General features: G+C 45.2%; 1 protein-coding gene across 1 annotated transcript in view; it reads left to right on the top strand.

Annotated features, from left to right (window-relative positions):
* The first annotated feature begins 2,431 nt into the window (after positions 1-2,431).
* CALB2 (calbindin 2) overlaps positions 2,432-13,816 on the top strand; it is a 29,255-nt gene continuing 17,870 nt past the window's right edge. The window contains exon 1 of the mRNA XM_082233083.1: positions 2,432-2,631. Within this exon, the coding sequence (XP_082089209.1) occupies positions 2,541-2,631 (91 nt within the window). The 5' untranslated portion in view covers positions 2,432-2,540. The remainder of the gene's footprint in view (positions 2,632-13,816) is intronic.

Raw genomic sequence — 13,816 nt, 5'->3', positions numbered from 1 at the left:
CATTAACGTAATATTACTGTTGATTTTATGTTGTTCCTACACAACAGTATTTAATGTAGGCAGTATAGAAAACTTTGCGTATCATCATCATCATCATGGTCAAATACAAGGTGATTGCAATTGACATGAGGGTTATGCTCCTCTTGGTTGCGTATAAAGGCAAAATTGTGCAAAATCAGAATGACCTTCCCCAAACCACCCCCTCTGTTCTCTTGAGATCTTGCAAGGTCAAGGCTGTCCAAGATATCACGGGAGCCTCTCAGAGACAACCATCCCAGAACTCTGGGACATGGTTGACTGTAGCTCATTCTTTATCCTTTTTAGTCTAGAAAATGATCTTTCGCCAGTACATTAAACTCAGGAACAATCTGAAAATTGTTTCCACATTTGGTGGCTGAAATTTTCTTTTTCATCGTGAGCTAGTTTGACATACAGGTGGAAGTGCAAAGTTCATTGACTAGGCTAAGGTCAACCTCCTTTGGATACTCTTGCATCAATAATCTCAATGCCATTGTGAATCTGCTCCTTGGTTGCTTGCAGGTTCACCCAAAATGAAAAACAGCTAGCCATCCTCCTGTACACTCCTATACTCCCTTGCTCTTCTGTCTAGGTTGACTTCAAGAGCATGCATGACAGGGATAAATGAATTTACCCTAAACTTGCCTCTCAGAGAAAGTTCATCTAAGGCTAAGGCTTCAGGTGCTGTCCCATCATTGGGGGGGGGGGTGTACACTCTGCCTTCTTTTGACAGTTTTGTACTCTGCATCCGGCAGAGTAAATTTTGCTTATTGTTCAATTTCATCAAAATTGGTACCCATGACATAATGTAGGGATGGGATGGGGAAGTTAGAAGGTACCGGAAGAGTTCTGCTTTGCTTTGCTTTGCTGTGCCCCCCCCCTCTCTCTGAGAAGGCTGCTTGCACATGCCAGTTTTTGCTTTGGTGCATAATGCAAAGCTTATGGCCAGAGTTGCCCTATGCCTCTTCCTCTAGCTCTGTTTCCAGAGATTTAGGTGCATCCTACTGCACTAATGGGACACCTTCGGCAAGAGGATGGTGTGATCCCAGCATCCTCCAGTGACCTCTGAGTTAGCGGAAGCAGGGACTCTTCTCTGTGAAAAATGAGCCAGCTGGCAGGGCTGGTGGGGTCAAGTGATGCTTAGTGTGCGTGAGAAAGAGAGGAGGCAGTGCAATTAGAGGGAGGAGGGAGGAGGAGGAGCAGGGACCTTTCCTGCAATGTGCCATTGTCACAAGGACCGGCTGTCTGGCTGAGTGACTAGCCAGCAGAAAATGGATGACCCCAGAAAAGAGGGAGCCCAGGGGGGAAAGCCAATGGCCTCTGTTGCCACAGTATTGTGGAACACTGAATAAACTGCAGTTGGAATGATTGACTGAGCCCATTGACCGAATCCTGGTACTGCAAAGGACTGGATAGGAGCAGCTGGCCCTTGGAGGGTAGAGGTGGCTACGGCAATGTCCTCCTCAGTGAGCAGGTGCCAGTTGAGCAGCCCTTTCCTAGGAAAAGTTAGGGTACCTCTTGCAGTTGCTTTCTCTTTGCAAGTCGTGATGCAGTCCAGACTTCACCAACCTGGCGCCCTCCATATGCCCAGGAAACATGTCCTCAGTTTACTGCCTCACCAATTTTACGGCAAAGTCTCCCACTGATTAATCTTGTTGCTTGCCACAGCCCAATCTACCTGATGTATATCACTGGATGTCAAGGGAGCAGTAGCCACGTTCCCAGTCAGATAAGGTTATGGCAAGAGTCTGAAATACTTGGGATCTGCTCTGTCCAAAATGCAGAATGTGCCAAACTCTGGGGTGAACAATCTTATAGAACTAATTGCAGTTTGGTTCAGATATGCTCTGTTGGTAGTGGAAGGTATCCAAAGGGGGAAGGCAGGTTCCAGTTGTGGGGCTGGAGGGGGAGAGAGGCAGAGAAGGAATCACTTCTCAGGAGTGGCTACACCTGCTCCTTTTTTCCCATCTCCATTTCCAGCAAATGCTACAAATCCCCATGCCAATCCTGCCATCTGCTGCTGCTGCCGCCCCAAGACATGGTTTCTCTTCATCATTTTTGGCGGGTTTTGTTGGGGGCAGACCTTGCATGGTCTGTCTGATAACTATGAAGACTGTCTCAGATGATTAGCTGCCCTGTTCAGAGACCAGGAGTTGCACATGTTTAACCAGTGTAACTCAGATATTTCATGTAGACTTCCCTCCCTGTCATCTGTCATGCACCCCAGTACTTTGCTTTCACTAGGTTGTAGAACTTCCAGATTAGAACACACACTGGCACAGACCTACGTCTCTCACTCACTCACTCTCTCTCTCTCACACACACACACACACTTTCCCTTGCTGATGCCGCCGCCTTCTCCTCAACAGCCTGTGTGCCCTCTAGTGGACGTTGCCTCCTTCTGCAAGCTTTGAAAGGCTTATAAAGGCAGAGAGGGCAGCGAGGGAGCTGGAGAGGCAGCTGGACAGTTCCTGGTGCTGAACGCAGACAAGAGAGCAACGCGGTTGAGGACCAGTTCGCTCATGGCAGGGAAGCAGCAGCCCCCTTATCTGCACCTGGCAGAGCTGACCGCCTCCCAGTTCTTGGACATCTGGAAACATTATGATGCTGATGGTCAGTGAGATTGAAAAGAGGGACACAAACTTCTGTTCATTTAACCTTTAGGGACAACTGATGTTTTATTGTTTGGTGCCAACATGTGGCTGGAGGAGATTGATCAGTGGCTTAAAATGGCCAGTGCTAATCAGTAGGCATGCTAAGTTTCTTTCTACTTTGCCTGAATTTTTATTTAAAAGGCTGCAATAAGGTGGTTTTTAAGACAGAATTCAGAAAGGTAGTTTCTGTTGCTTGTTCTTTTTGCTGTTGGGTTGCTGTTGGTTTTTAAGTGTCTACATTTTATAAACTGTTCACTTTTGTTAGCTGTAGTAAATGAGAGTTGGAAATAGTGAGACAAAGAGTGAGCAGAGAGGAGTGGAAATGTTTCTGATGAGAGTGGGCACAATGTGTGTGGGCAAGTTGAAAAGTGTTTCATTTGGTAGAATTCAATATGTTTTAGAGTAGTATAGTCTCAGACTTCCTGGTGTTTATTTTCATAAACTTTGGAGGCTCATAAACTTTTTGCCACTATAAGTAAGTCTGGTTAGAGATCCTGTCCCGTGTTAGGAAGAGTTGAGGTGGCTTCTCCTGTTGGGTTGTGACTGTGCAGCTAAACATGTGCTCCTGTAGAGAAGGGCAATGATTGCAGTATGATGGGAGTTTGTCTTACTGTAAAGGGTTCTGTGACCATGTCTTGATAACACCCCCTGCGGGTGTCCATTATTATTTAAAAATTATTATGATGGGAGTTTGTCTTACTGTAAAGGGTTCTGTGACCATGTCTTGATAACACCCCCTGCGGGTGTCCATTATTATTTAAAAACCTTTGATTTGAGCTCTGGAGAATTCTGTGTACAATATGTTTTCCCCACTAGTCACTGTGTCAAGATGGCATAGTAGGATTTTACTCTAGATAGCTGCAAACCTGCCTCTAAGCACCGCTTACAAGTAATTCACATGAGGTAAGCCGCTGGGTGCCCGAGGTGGTGGCTGTTAACATCTAACACAACACAGGAACAGATGGCTGCTATCCAGAGCGCTGATACAAAAGGGCTTTTATTTGTGAAAGAGGGGGATACATGCATATCCTGAAACTCTTTAAGCCCTCTGCTGTGCCTCCTCTTCCAGCCATGATGGGATACGCTCAGAAAAAGAAGAACTTGGAAGAAGGTGGTCTTTCAGAATTTCAGCTGTAGGGGTGAAACAGTCTCCCTGATACTGTTGCAGGAGGCAAGAGGTTCACATGGTTTGGGGCCATAGGGATAAATCTAACCAGGTCCTTTTCTGACTTTTTTGTCCTATGAAATGAAAGAGAACCAGAAATTTCATAAATTAAATCCCCCCACCCTATATATGTGCATGTTTTGACTGCACCGGTTGCCACACCAGTGACAGGGAAGAGACTTTCCTCTCAGATGAACTGGCTGAAGGCACACCCCAGTATGTGGCAGGGGGTGCATGATGCTCCCCTGTGGTGTGCTACCGGGTGGGTTTCTTGCTGGAGCCACTTGTGGAGCATGTGCTTTCAAAACAATGTTTCTGTGGCATTTTGTGCATGGCGTGGATGATCAAAGGGCTGGGAAGGTGAAGCATGTGGGTGGGCCAGTTGCATAACAATGGACCAGTCTCTGTGACTGCTTGGCTACTTTATGATTCTCCATGGTTGCAGCAACCTCAGGACAAACAAGGAGCAGGGATCCAGGATTTAGTTTCAAGTGGCCCTCCAGGAACTGCAGGCCCACTTATCCTTGCGTGTGTAAGAAAGAGAGGGGGGCACTGTGTAATCCTGCAGGGCTGTAAACTCCAGCCAATTTTGACCATGGCCTCAGCTGTCAGCATGCAGTTCTGCCCCACCTGATTGCCTCTGAGGTTATGCAGCCCCTGATAGAAAAGAGGTTCCCCAGCCCTAACTCAGAAACTCAAAGCAGCTGAAACAAAAAATCCTAGCAAAATGGTCAGACCATAGTCTGTACATCAGAAGGAACTGAGCAACCTTCACCTTGGGCAGATGCTGACAGGAGAGGAGCGAAAAGCGGGGTGGTGTTTTAAACTCACTCAGAGTCCGTGATCTCTTGCGGGGCGAGGGAAGCTTAAGCCTACAGAAACTGATTGGGGATAAGCTCACATAACTCACTGCTGGATTGTGGCTAAAGTGCACCGAGCAAGTCCTCTTCCAGATGGCTTGTTTATTGATTATTCACCCTGATTTGTTTGCAGGGAAATTAAGCAGTGTTGACTATTTAATGAGCATTTATTCTGACAATGGTGCATCAAGCAAATGCTAGTCTACACTTGCTGGTGCATTTCCCCATCCCTTTCCGAATCTCAGAATGTCTGATCTTTTCAGGGATGAGGATTTTTGTTGTTGTTTGCATGACATTCTCCCAAACACAACCTGAATTGGCCAGTATATGAACCGAATCCCACCCCAAAATAGCAACAGCCTGGAAGCTCTCAAAAAAGGAGGAAGCTGACCTTGTTGCCCCTACTAAAGAAGGAAGGCATGCTGGCATCTTTTATTTAGTTTATTTATGGCGGCCTAATAACATATGTTCTCTGGAAGGCTTCCACTAAAAATTAAAGCAAATAAATATAAAGCCGGATAATAAAACCATAAAAGCACCACAAAATCTAATAGAGCAGAAAACTACCAGCAAAATACAAAATCAATACGACAGAGCTCACAGCTGCACCAAAATGTCATCAGTCTTAAAACTCCAAGAATATACCAAAGATATGAATGTCACTAAAATATATTGAGACTGAAAACCCAGGAAACATAAAAAGAGGGCTCTATAAGCAATGAAAGTCATCACAGAGATCCTCTCCCTATAAACTAGCTGCATTACCTTATTTGTTGGGGAGACCCTGAGAAGGACCTCAGAAGATAGTGATGTCCAGGTAAGTATATATGGCAGAGACAGTCCTTCAGGTCACCTTGTCCCAAGCTGTTAAAGGTTAATGGATTAATGGTAGCTCTTTGAACTGGGCCCGGAAATGGACTGGAAGACAGAGCAGAGCAAAAAGCACTGGTGTAACATTACCATGCCATGCAGTCCTAGTTAACAAATTTGCCTGCCCTATTTTGGACCAGAGGAAATTTCCAGACTGCTTTCAAAGCCACCCCTTTGGAACCATGATCAGACCCAGACATTAATCAATTAATTCAAATATTTCTAGATCACTCTTCATCAAGAATTGATTCCAGGACTGTTCACAGAGTGTTCAAGACTTTGTGGCTCTATCTGTCTATTTGGCCCTGTAGGCAGGAAAGATAACATTTTAAAAATGTTATCTTCATGTGTCCTGGGCTTTAATCTGCTAACTGTGAACCACATTTCCCAAAAACATCAGTACTATGACTGCAGACTCTCTCTTGAGTTCCAGCAACCTTTCTAGATAACGCATGACATCTGCAATATTTTGCACCAGGTACCCAATTTGCATTTGTCAACTGAACTTCACAAGGCCGCCTGTTTCTCTTGCAACCTCACATTTGGAAGACCCCTGTACCTTCCCCACTTAACCCCTGGAGGTATGGTTGGTTAGTTGGTTTAAGCTGCTGTGATTGTATTTCCTTGCATTGTTCAAAAAGCTCAACCTCTTGCTCCTTCTGTGAGATTAAGAGCCACTCCATGAAATGCATTTAATAAAAGAAGAACTTCCCTTGCTCTCTCTTTGAGGGCACAGGGGATTCTGACTTCCCAGCAGCAACACAATCCCACCCCTGGGATGCGGCTGGAGCATGGCAATAATCCTACAAGGCTCACTCTTGAAAGGCAGCAAGACATAGCCCTGTTCAGGCACCCTAAAGAAGGAGAGGGAGGACCTCTCCCTACCCCATCATCATTACCCTCCATGCATTGGAGGGATAATTTTTGAAGTGGGGAAGCCTGCTCTCCTTGGGTAAACTCCCTCCTTCCCTGATTTCTGTACCATGCAGAAAGGCTGCATTGACAGAAAAAGGCTGCCTGCTTCAGGCACTATCCTTCAGCTCGTGAAGGATGATTGATGGTGGGGGGCAGGCAGGGCAGAGCATACTCATTCTCACTCACTCTGAACAGAACTGAGTATGGGTAGACCTTGTTAGCATTCTGGATTATATACCTTGTTGTCAAAGCGGTGCCATGTGGGGCCTTATCCTAAATGCCTGGTTGGTAGAGGAGGCAGCAAAGCAAGATCCCCCTCCTGACTTTCTGTAAGGCGACAAGGGTGTCTCCTGCAGCCACTTTGCCGCAGTTTGCCTCCTGTACCACCAGGACTTCAGCCTGTCAGCAAAGCTGGTAAATGAGGCTCAGTGGACTCAGGGCACCCTAGACTGTCCTTCCAACCTGAACCCGGTCAGCTGACCTCACTGGCCAAGGAGGACACACCAAGGAAGAAAAAGCCAGTCTAAGCAGCGCTAGCCTGATCTCATTGAGTCGCCAGGCCTTGCCTTGCCTCACTTCTGGTGAGCAAGCAGGAGCAAGCTGGAGTCCCTCTCAGTCCCTCCTGTTGGTAAGATTTGTAAGGTAGTTTTACTTGTGGCACCAGGATGGTGCCCCCAAGATTTTTCAACCACAGTTCTCATCAGCCCCACAACCATCTGAGGCTGGGGCTGATGGGAACATGGATGTGCTGGCTGGGGTGGATTGCTGTTGCAGTCCAGAACGCCTGGACAAGCACCAAGTTGGAGAAGGCAGGTATGAGGAATACAAGAGAAAGGGGGGAGGAGAGAAAGAGAAAGACGGAGTGCCCAAAAGAACTGCATTTCAGATTGGCCCCTATAATTCCTATGTACCCCTCCTCACCCCTCCAACCATGATTGCCCTCCTTCTAAATTGGAGCAGGATGTGTCGCTAAAGGGTGAATGCAACCAAGACACCTTTTGTCAATTCAAGTAAGCTCAGCTTAAAAACAAACACGACACCCCCACCCCGCAAACAAACACACATACACAGACATAAATGATATGTTGTTGCCGTGTAATTTGAGGGTGATTCAATGTGTGGAGGGGGGTCTTCCCAGGGGAGCTAAGGAGATCTAACCTGTTATTAATATAATCATTTTGGCAACTTATCATTAAGCACAGCTTTTCAGTTACATCACCTCACTTGCAATGATCAGAGCAGAAACCAAGGACTTGGCATCAGTATGAAATTATACTGTCCCTGCTTAGTAATCCCATTATTATATTGGAGGACCCCTGCAATTTCTATCTTATCTATCTTTCTGATGAATCAAGCCATGTACAATATACTCAGGGTGCTCAGAGCATCACCATCATTTTCATTGCATCAACAGCTGATGTCGCAGAGGATGCAAAATCTAGAGATCCTAATAATGGTAGATTCTCACCACGTTATGTCCTACCTCAACCTTGGTGCTTCCTGAAGCCCCTTGAGGTGGTAAGCCACTTTCTCCTTGTCTTCCCCTTGGTTCAGAGGCATGCAGGACGACCCAGGGGCATGAATGGCATCAGCAAAGCTGGATGGGGGTGGTGCTCACAACCAAACTGCAGGATGACAAACCACTCACAAGTTAGAAAACTGCACATAACTTTGGAATATAGTCCTGTAGAGTCCTGCATTTCATTAGTGTACTTCTGAGTAATTTCCCATACGTAGAAGCCAAGCACAGCAGGCCAAACCCTGATACACTGGTTTTCTATCTGCAGCAAGTTTCCCCCTCCCCACCAAGTTCATTAGGACAAATGCAAAAGTAGCAACTACTTGTGTGTTCTGAACTGGTACTCACTTTGCTTCATGTGTAAGGCAGGCCTCCAGAATCATGGGTTAAAGTACAGTGCTACCTCGGGTTATGAACTTAATTTGTTCTGCAGGTCCGTTCTTAACCTGAAACCATTCTTAACCTGAGGTACCACTTTAGCTAATGGGGCCTCCCGCTGCTGCTGCCGCACCGCCAACCGACACGCCATTTCTGTTCTCATCCTGAGGTAAAGTTCTTAACTTGAGGTACTACTTCCAGGTTATCAGAGTTTGTAACCCAAAGCGTTTGTAACCCGAGATGTTTGTAACCCGAGGTACCACTGTAATTACTTTACATATAACAAGTGTTGGAGGTGGGGGTACATTAATTTAACCATGTTGACTGTGTGTCACTCAAAGTTGTGTGACTGTGGTTTATTAGTTTCCAACTGCTCTTGTGGAACATGCAAGGTCTCTTTCTAGCGCCCTCCATCTTCTCATTGCTCACACTTTCTCCTTTCCAAAGCCATGGCTTAACCTTCCGTGTTTGCAGGCTTGCTCTATGTCACCCTATCCCACACTCTTTCACTGGCTGCTCACCCCACAGGGATGTGCCAGTAAAACCTCCCCTGATTAAAGGTTCTCCCTTGGGGGCCCATCAGAGATCAATTACACAATGCCACCTGCTTTAAGAAAACACTTGCCTAGCCCATCTCAGGCTTTCCAGCAGGACTCATCTTCAGGACTGCTGCAATTCCCAGAGCCCATGATGGCCCTGTGTACAAAGTTGCTTAGGGCCAATGTGAGGATAGACTCAGCAAGCATCTTGTCCCAAACTCACACTGGACAAAATAGAGTGCCAAGGCCAGTTCAAGACATTTTGCTGCCTAAGGCCAAGATGCTGCGCCTATTCTACATGCAGAGGCTAGCTGGATTGGTGTGTGAATCTTGCTTCCACACTGGCTGGTGGGACAGTGTCTTCCTCTGCACCTGAGAGCTTTTTGGGTGGCTGGGTGGACTGCATGGCATAGGCGGTTCTGTCTGATCCATGGCCCTCAGCATCTGCCGCCTGAGGTCTGCTGCCTCACTCTGCCTAAAGGTAGAGCTGGTCCTTGATGATGGCCGCATACTTGTGGAATCCCATCTGAAGGGATATAGGGCTGGCTCTATCATCACTGGCTTTTGAACCAGCCTTGAAAACCCACTTGGTTCCATCTGCTTTCAGCTGATATGTTGAGCTGAGTTTTTAGCATTCTATTGTTTAAACAGCATTTGACTTCCTTGCAATTGTTTTAAATGTTACAGGATGTATGTGTATGCCCGCTGGGGCTGCTTAATGCCTTTAGATAGCTATTTTAGTTTGTTAATATAAGTGGATGGTTTTCGTTTTGATATTTTCAAATATGTATGTGGGCCGCATTGGATTGAGAGGCTTTTACCCTGAGGGGGAAATCTAGAAATATTCAAAATAAATTAATACAATGAATATGGCAGGAAAGGAAAGAAGACTCATTCCTTTCCCCTTCAGCTACCCTACAACTGAGTCCATGTCTCCCCCCAAAAGCCCCACCCCTCAGCTGTGCTCACTTCCAGCTCTGGAACCCAATGAGGGTAGGGAGACATTTTAAAATAACCAAGGGGATCTGCAAGTGTGACCCAGGGCTAAGGAAGGAGTAGGTGCCTCCTCATAGCCACCAATCCCTCTCACTGGTACTGCCACGAGGAAAACATTGCACTGGAAACCCATTGTTTCCTTCGCATGCTTATAGTATGGTGATATATTTGGTTGGGAGCTTTATAACTTTCATTGTGCAGGTAAAAAAGATTCTGGGGGGATATTTTGTACTGGAAAACAACAGGAAGGGGAAGGGGGAAGCTGCTGCCTCTCCATGCCTGCCCTCTTTCTTCTTTGACACAGCCTCCTCCTGCCCTGGCTCCTTAGGTTGAAAAACAAAATGGAGGAGGAATAGATCACTAGAGCCTCTGTCTGTGGCAGGGGTAACTGCCCTGTGGCCCTCCAGAAGTCATTGGACTCCAATTTCCGTTAGCCCCTGCAGCCTGCATTGCCAGTAGGCTGGATGATGAGAGCCTAACCATATCTGGAGTGCCACAGGGTCCCCTCCGCTTTCCACCCCACCCCACTGCCCACTCTATAGTTCACAAGCTGAGAAACAGCAGGCCTCAGTGCTGGTCTATCAAAACACCAAACAGCAGGTGTCTGTTTCTTCCATATTGTCAAGTGTGCCAAAAGCACATTTTGCCTCAGGATATTCTGAAGAATGTGCAGGGACACATTTATCTAAAGGGAGTCTGTTACACATTCAGTTTTCTTCTGGTGGGGGAGCAGACCACTGACAACCCAGTTTATTTAAGTGCTATTTCTTGTTAAATCCAAGTAAACATTTGAAAGGCATTTTACATATACAGTGGTACCTCGGGTTACATACGCTTCATGTTACAGATGCTTCAGGTTACAGACTCTGCTAACCCAGAAATAGTACCTTGGGTTAAGAACTTTGCTTCAGGATGAGAACAGAAATCACGCTGCGGCGGCGCGGCGGCAGCAGGAGGCCCCATTAGCTAAAGTGGTGCTTCAGGTTAAGAACAGTTTCACATTAGAGTGACACTGAGTTGAGAAATAAGACTAAGAGCACATATTGATATAGGAACGTATTAGATAATATGTAAAGAAATATACAGCGATACCTCGGGTTAAGTACTTAATTCGTTCCGGAGGTCCGTTCTTAACCTGAAACTGTTCTTAACCTGAAGCACCACTTTAGCTAATTGGGCCTCCTGCTGCCGCTGCGCCGCTGGAGCACGATTTCCGTTCTCATCCTGAAGCAAAGTTCTTAACTTGAAGCACTATTTCTGGGTTAGCAGAATCTGTAACCTGAAGCGTATGTAACCTGAAGTGTATGTAACCTGAGGTACCACTGTATAATAGTAAGAGTACATTCATTTGTAAAAAAGGAATATACAACGGGAAAGACAGGAAGTCTAGTGTGTTGGTATGTATATGATTTTTGGAAAAATGTGTTTTTTTTCCTTTGTTCTTTCTTTTTTTTCTTTGTTTAATTTTCTTTTTAGGTATATAAAATTTGCATATAATTTTCGTATACATGTTGGAAATTATATTATAGTAAGTCCTGTAATGTAATATGACAATGTTTACCGATGTAATATAAGAATGTTAATAAATAAATAAAATGCAAAAAAGAGAGAACAGTTTCAGGTTAAGAACGGACCTCCGGAACGAATTAAGTACGTAACCAGAGGTACCACTGTATTTCTTAAAAAAATAAAGCCTGTATCTCCACAATTAGATAGATTGGCCCACAATAAAAAATCCAAAATCCACAGTTCAATGATGCCATTAGTAGGACCAATCAAAATGTCCACAAAAGAGTCTGCAAGGCTTTTGAGTTATCCAAACTCTTCATAGATAGTTAAAAAAAAAATGCAGGCAGGCAACAGGAAGGTAAGATGGTTTGTGGTGAAGCTCTCTAAATCTGGTAAGAGTCAAGGTGGAGCAGATGCTGAAATGAAGTTCTGTTTGCTTTGCCTAGGAAGGTTGACTGCTGGGAAGGAGGAGCATATCAGGGCAGATTCCCTACTTCTGGAAATGCAACAACCCATTCTGTGGTGGCGGTTAGAGAATTGGACTCAGACTGGGGGAAGACCCTGGTTCAAATTGCCACTTAGCCATGAATCTCTTGCAGTCTAACTTACATCACAGGATTGTTGTGAGGGAAAGAGAACCACATACACCACTCATCTCCTTGGAGGAAGAGTTGCAATACTGCTATCAACAACAAAAGCCCTGAAAATTGCAAGGCATGATAAGAGTTCTAATGTGTAAAGGGGTTTGATTAAGGGATTTAAAAAGTGCTATGTATTTCAAGATTGCATATAAAATCCCAGCTTGGTTTATACTGCAATTCAAAGCCAAGGACAGCATTTTTGAAAAGCTGAGGTTTACGGCTGTGCAGCAGGCCAGAACAAGGCAAAAGAATAATTAACTACCACATTATTTTGATTTATTGCCTTTGTTACAGGCTCCATTTTGAATGGGCTCTCCTCCAATAGTTCATCTATTACTGGCTGAATGATGGCATTGATGGAGCTTATCAATTTTGGTTTTATAAAATGCTGTGCCTATCTATTATCCTTCTCGCTGCACTCCCAAATAGAATGCTGATATTGGATTTCAGCCCAGAAGTCAGAATGATGACTGGGCTGCCCACTGTGCAAACAGGACAGGCAACAGCCAGCCCTCCTGCCTACCCAGGTGCCCATAGGAGGAGAAATGGGTGAAGCACTGCCAGCTGCTTTACTTCTCCTGGACTTGGGAAAAGGGGGCCCAGCAGTTGCCAGTAAAGGCTGATTTCTTGTGCCACACGCAGCTGGAAAAGGTCAGGGTGGAAGAGGGAGTGCCAGGGGAGTTCAGGGCTAGCCAAATTGCATTTTTATTTTGACAATTAATATACCGCTTAATTACAACTGTCTTTAGATAGTTTTTTTTAAATAATTTTTATTAACCGACCAATCAAATAAAATAAAATCACATCACATCACATAAATTCCGAATTACAAAGCCGAATTTTAAATTTTTGTTGGGGTGACCCATATTTCAAGTTCCGAAGGGGGATTCCAATCATCTTCTTGCTGCTGCATTAATATCCACAAATCTGTCCAAATAATGTTCATAATTCTACCCAATCTTATCTTGCTGTTTCCACATCTCATCTTGTTCATATATTTTTCTTTTTTTCTTTATGATCTCTTCTGATAATCTCCTTAAGCAGGTAAACACCAATTATAATCCTGTGTGAATTTTTTCCGTTTGTCCAGTCATCATATCAAGATGGTTTCCATATATCATCACTTTCATAAATAACAGCACTCTTTCCATCATTAATCTCGCAAGTCTGTCGACCAGTCTTGTTTATCAGTTAGCAGTCTTTACTCCCCCTTCTTCCTTGAAATATGTGCATTAGCTTCCTCCTAATTGTTTCTTTTGAAGTTGCTGCAGCTAGAGGCGCGAATCAGAGACAGCGTCCAGGAGCGCTGAGATCCACACAAGGGCTTTCTGCCTAGTGCCCTCACCCCCACAAATTTGGGGGTGGTATAGGGCACAGCAGGCAAAGGCAGTCCCCCACACACCCTTGGGGGGGGGCGGGAGGCTGTTTACTCCCATCACAGCCTCTTAATTACCTCGTGTGGGTCGGAGAGATGTTATTGTCAGCCATCTTCCGATGCGCCCCTAGTGGCCACCAACTGTCTTTAGATAGTTAATGGGTAACTCAAGACAAAACAAAAAGAAGAAGAAGAAGACAATTTACCCAGCATAATCAGGATCATCGTCTTTTCATTACTTGATCTGCTTTGCATTTATGGGAGGGGACAATAAATTGTTCACAAGGATATTGGGAGAATTAAAGAAAACCATCCTCCCCACCCATCCCAGCTCCTCTCATACTACCGTGTCCTGCAACATTGCAACATCTCAAGGA

This window comes from Podarcis vaucheri (genome assembly GCF_965113315.1).
Source record: "Podarcis vaucheri genome assembly, chromosome: 7".
Taxonomy (NCBI): Eukaryota; Metazoa; Chordata; class Lepidosauria; order Squamata; family Lacertidae; genus Podarcis; species Podarcis vaucheri.
Note: the sequence above shows the minus strand (reverse complement) of the source record. Positions and strands in the feature narration are given on the sequence as shown.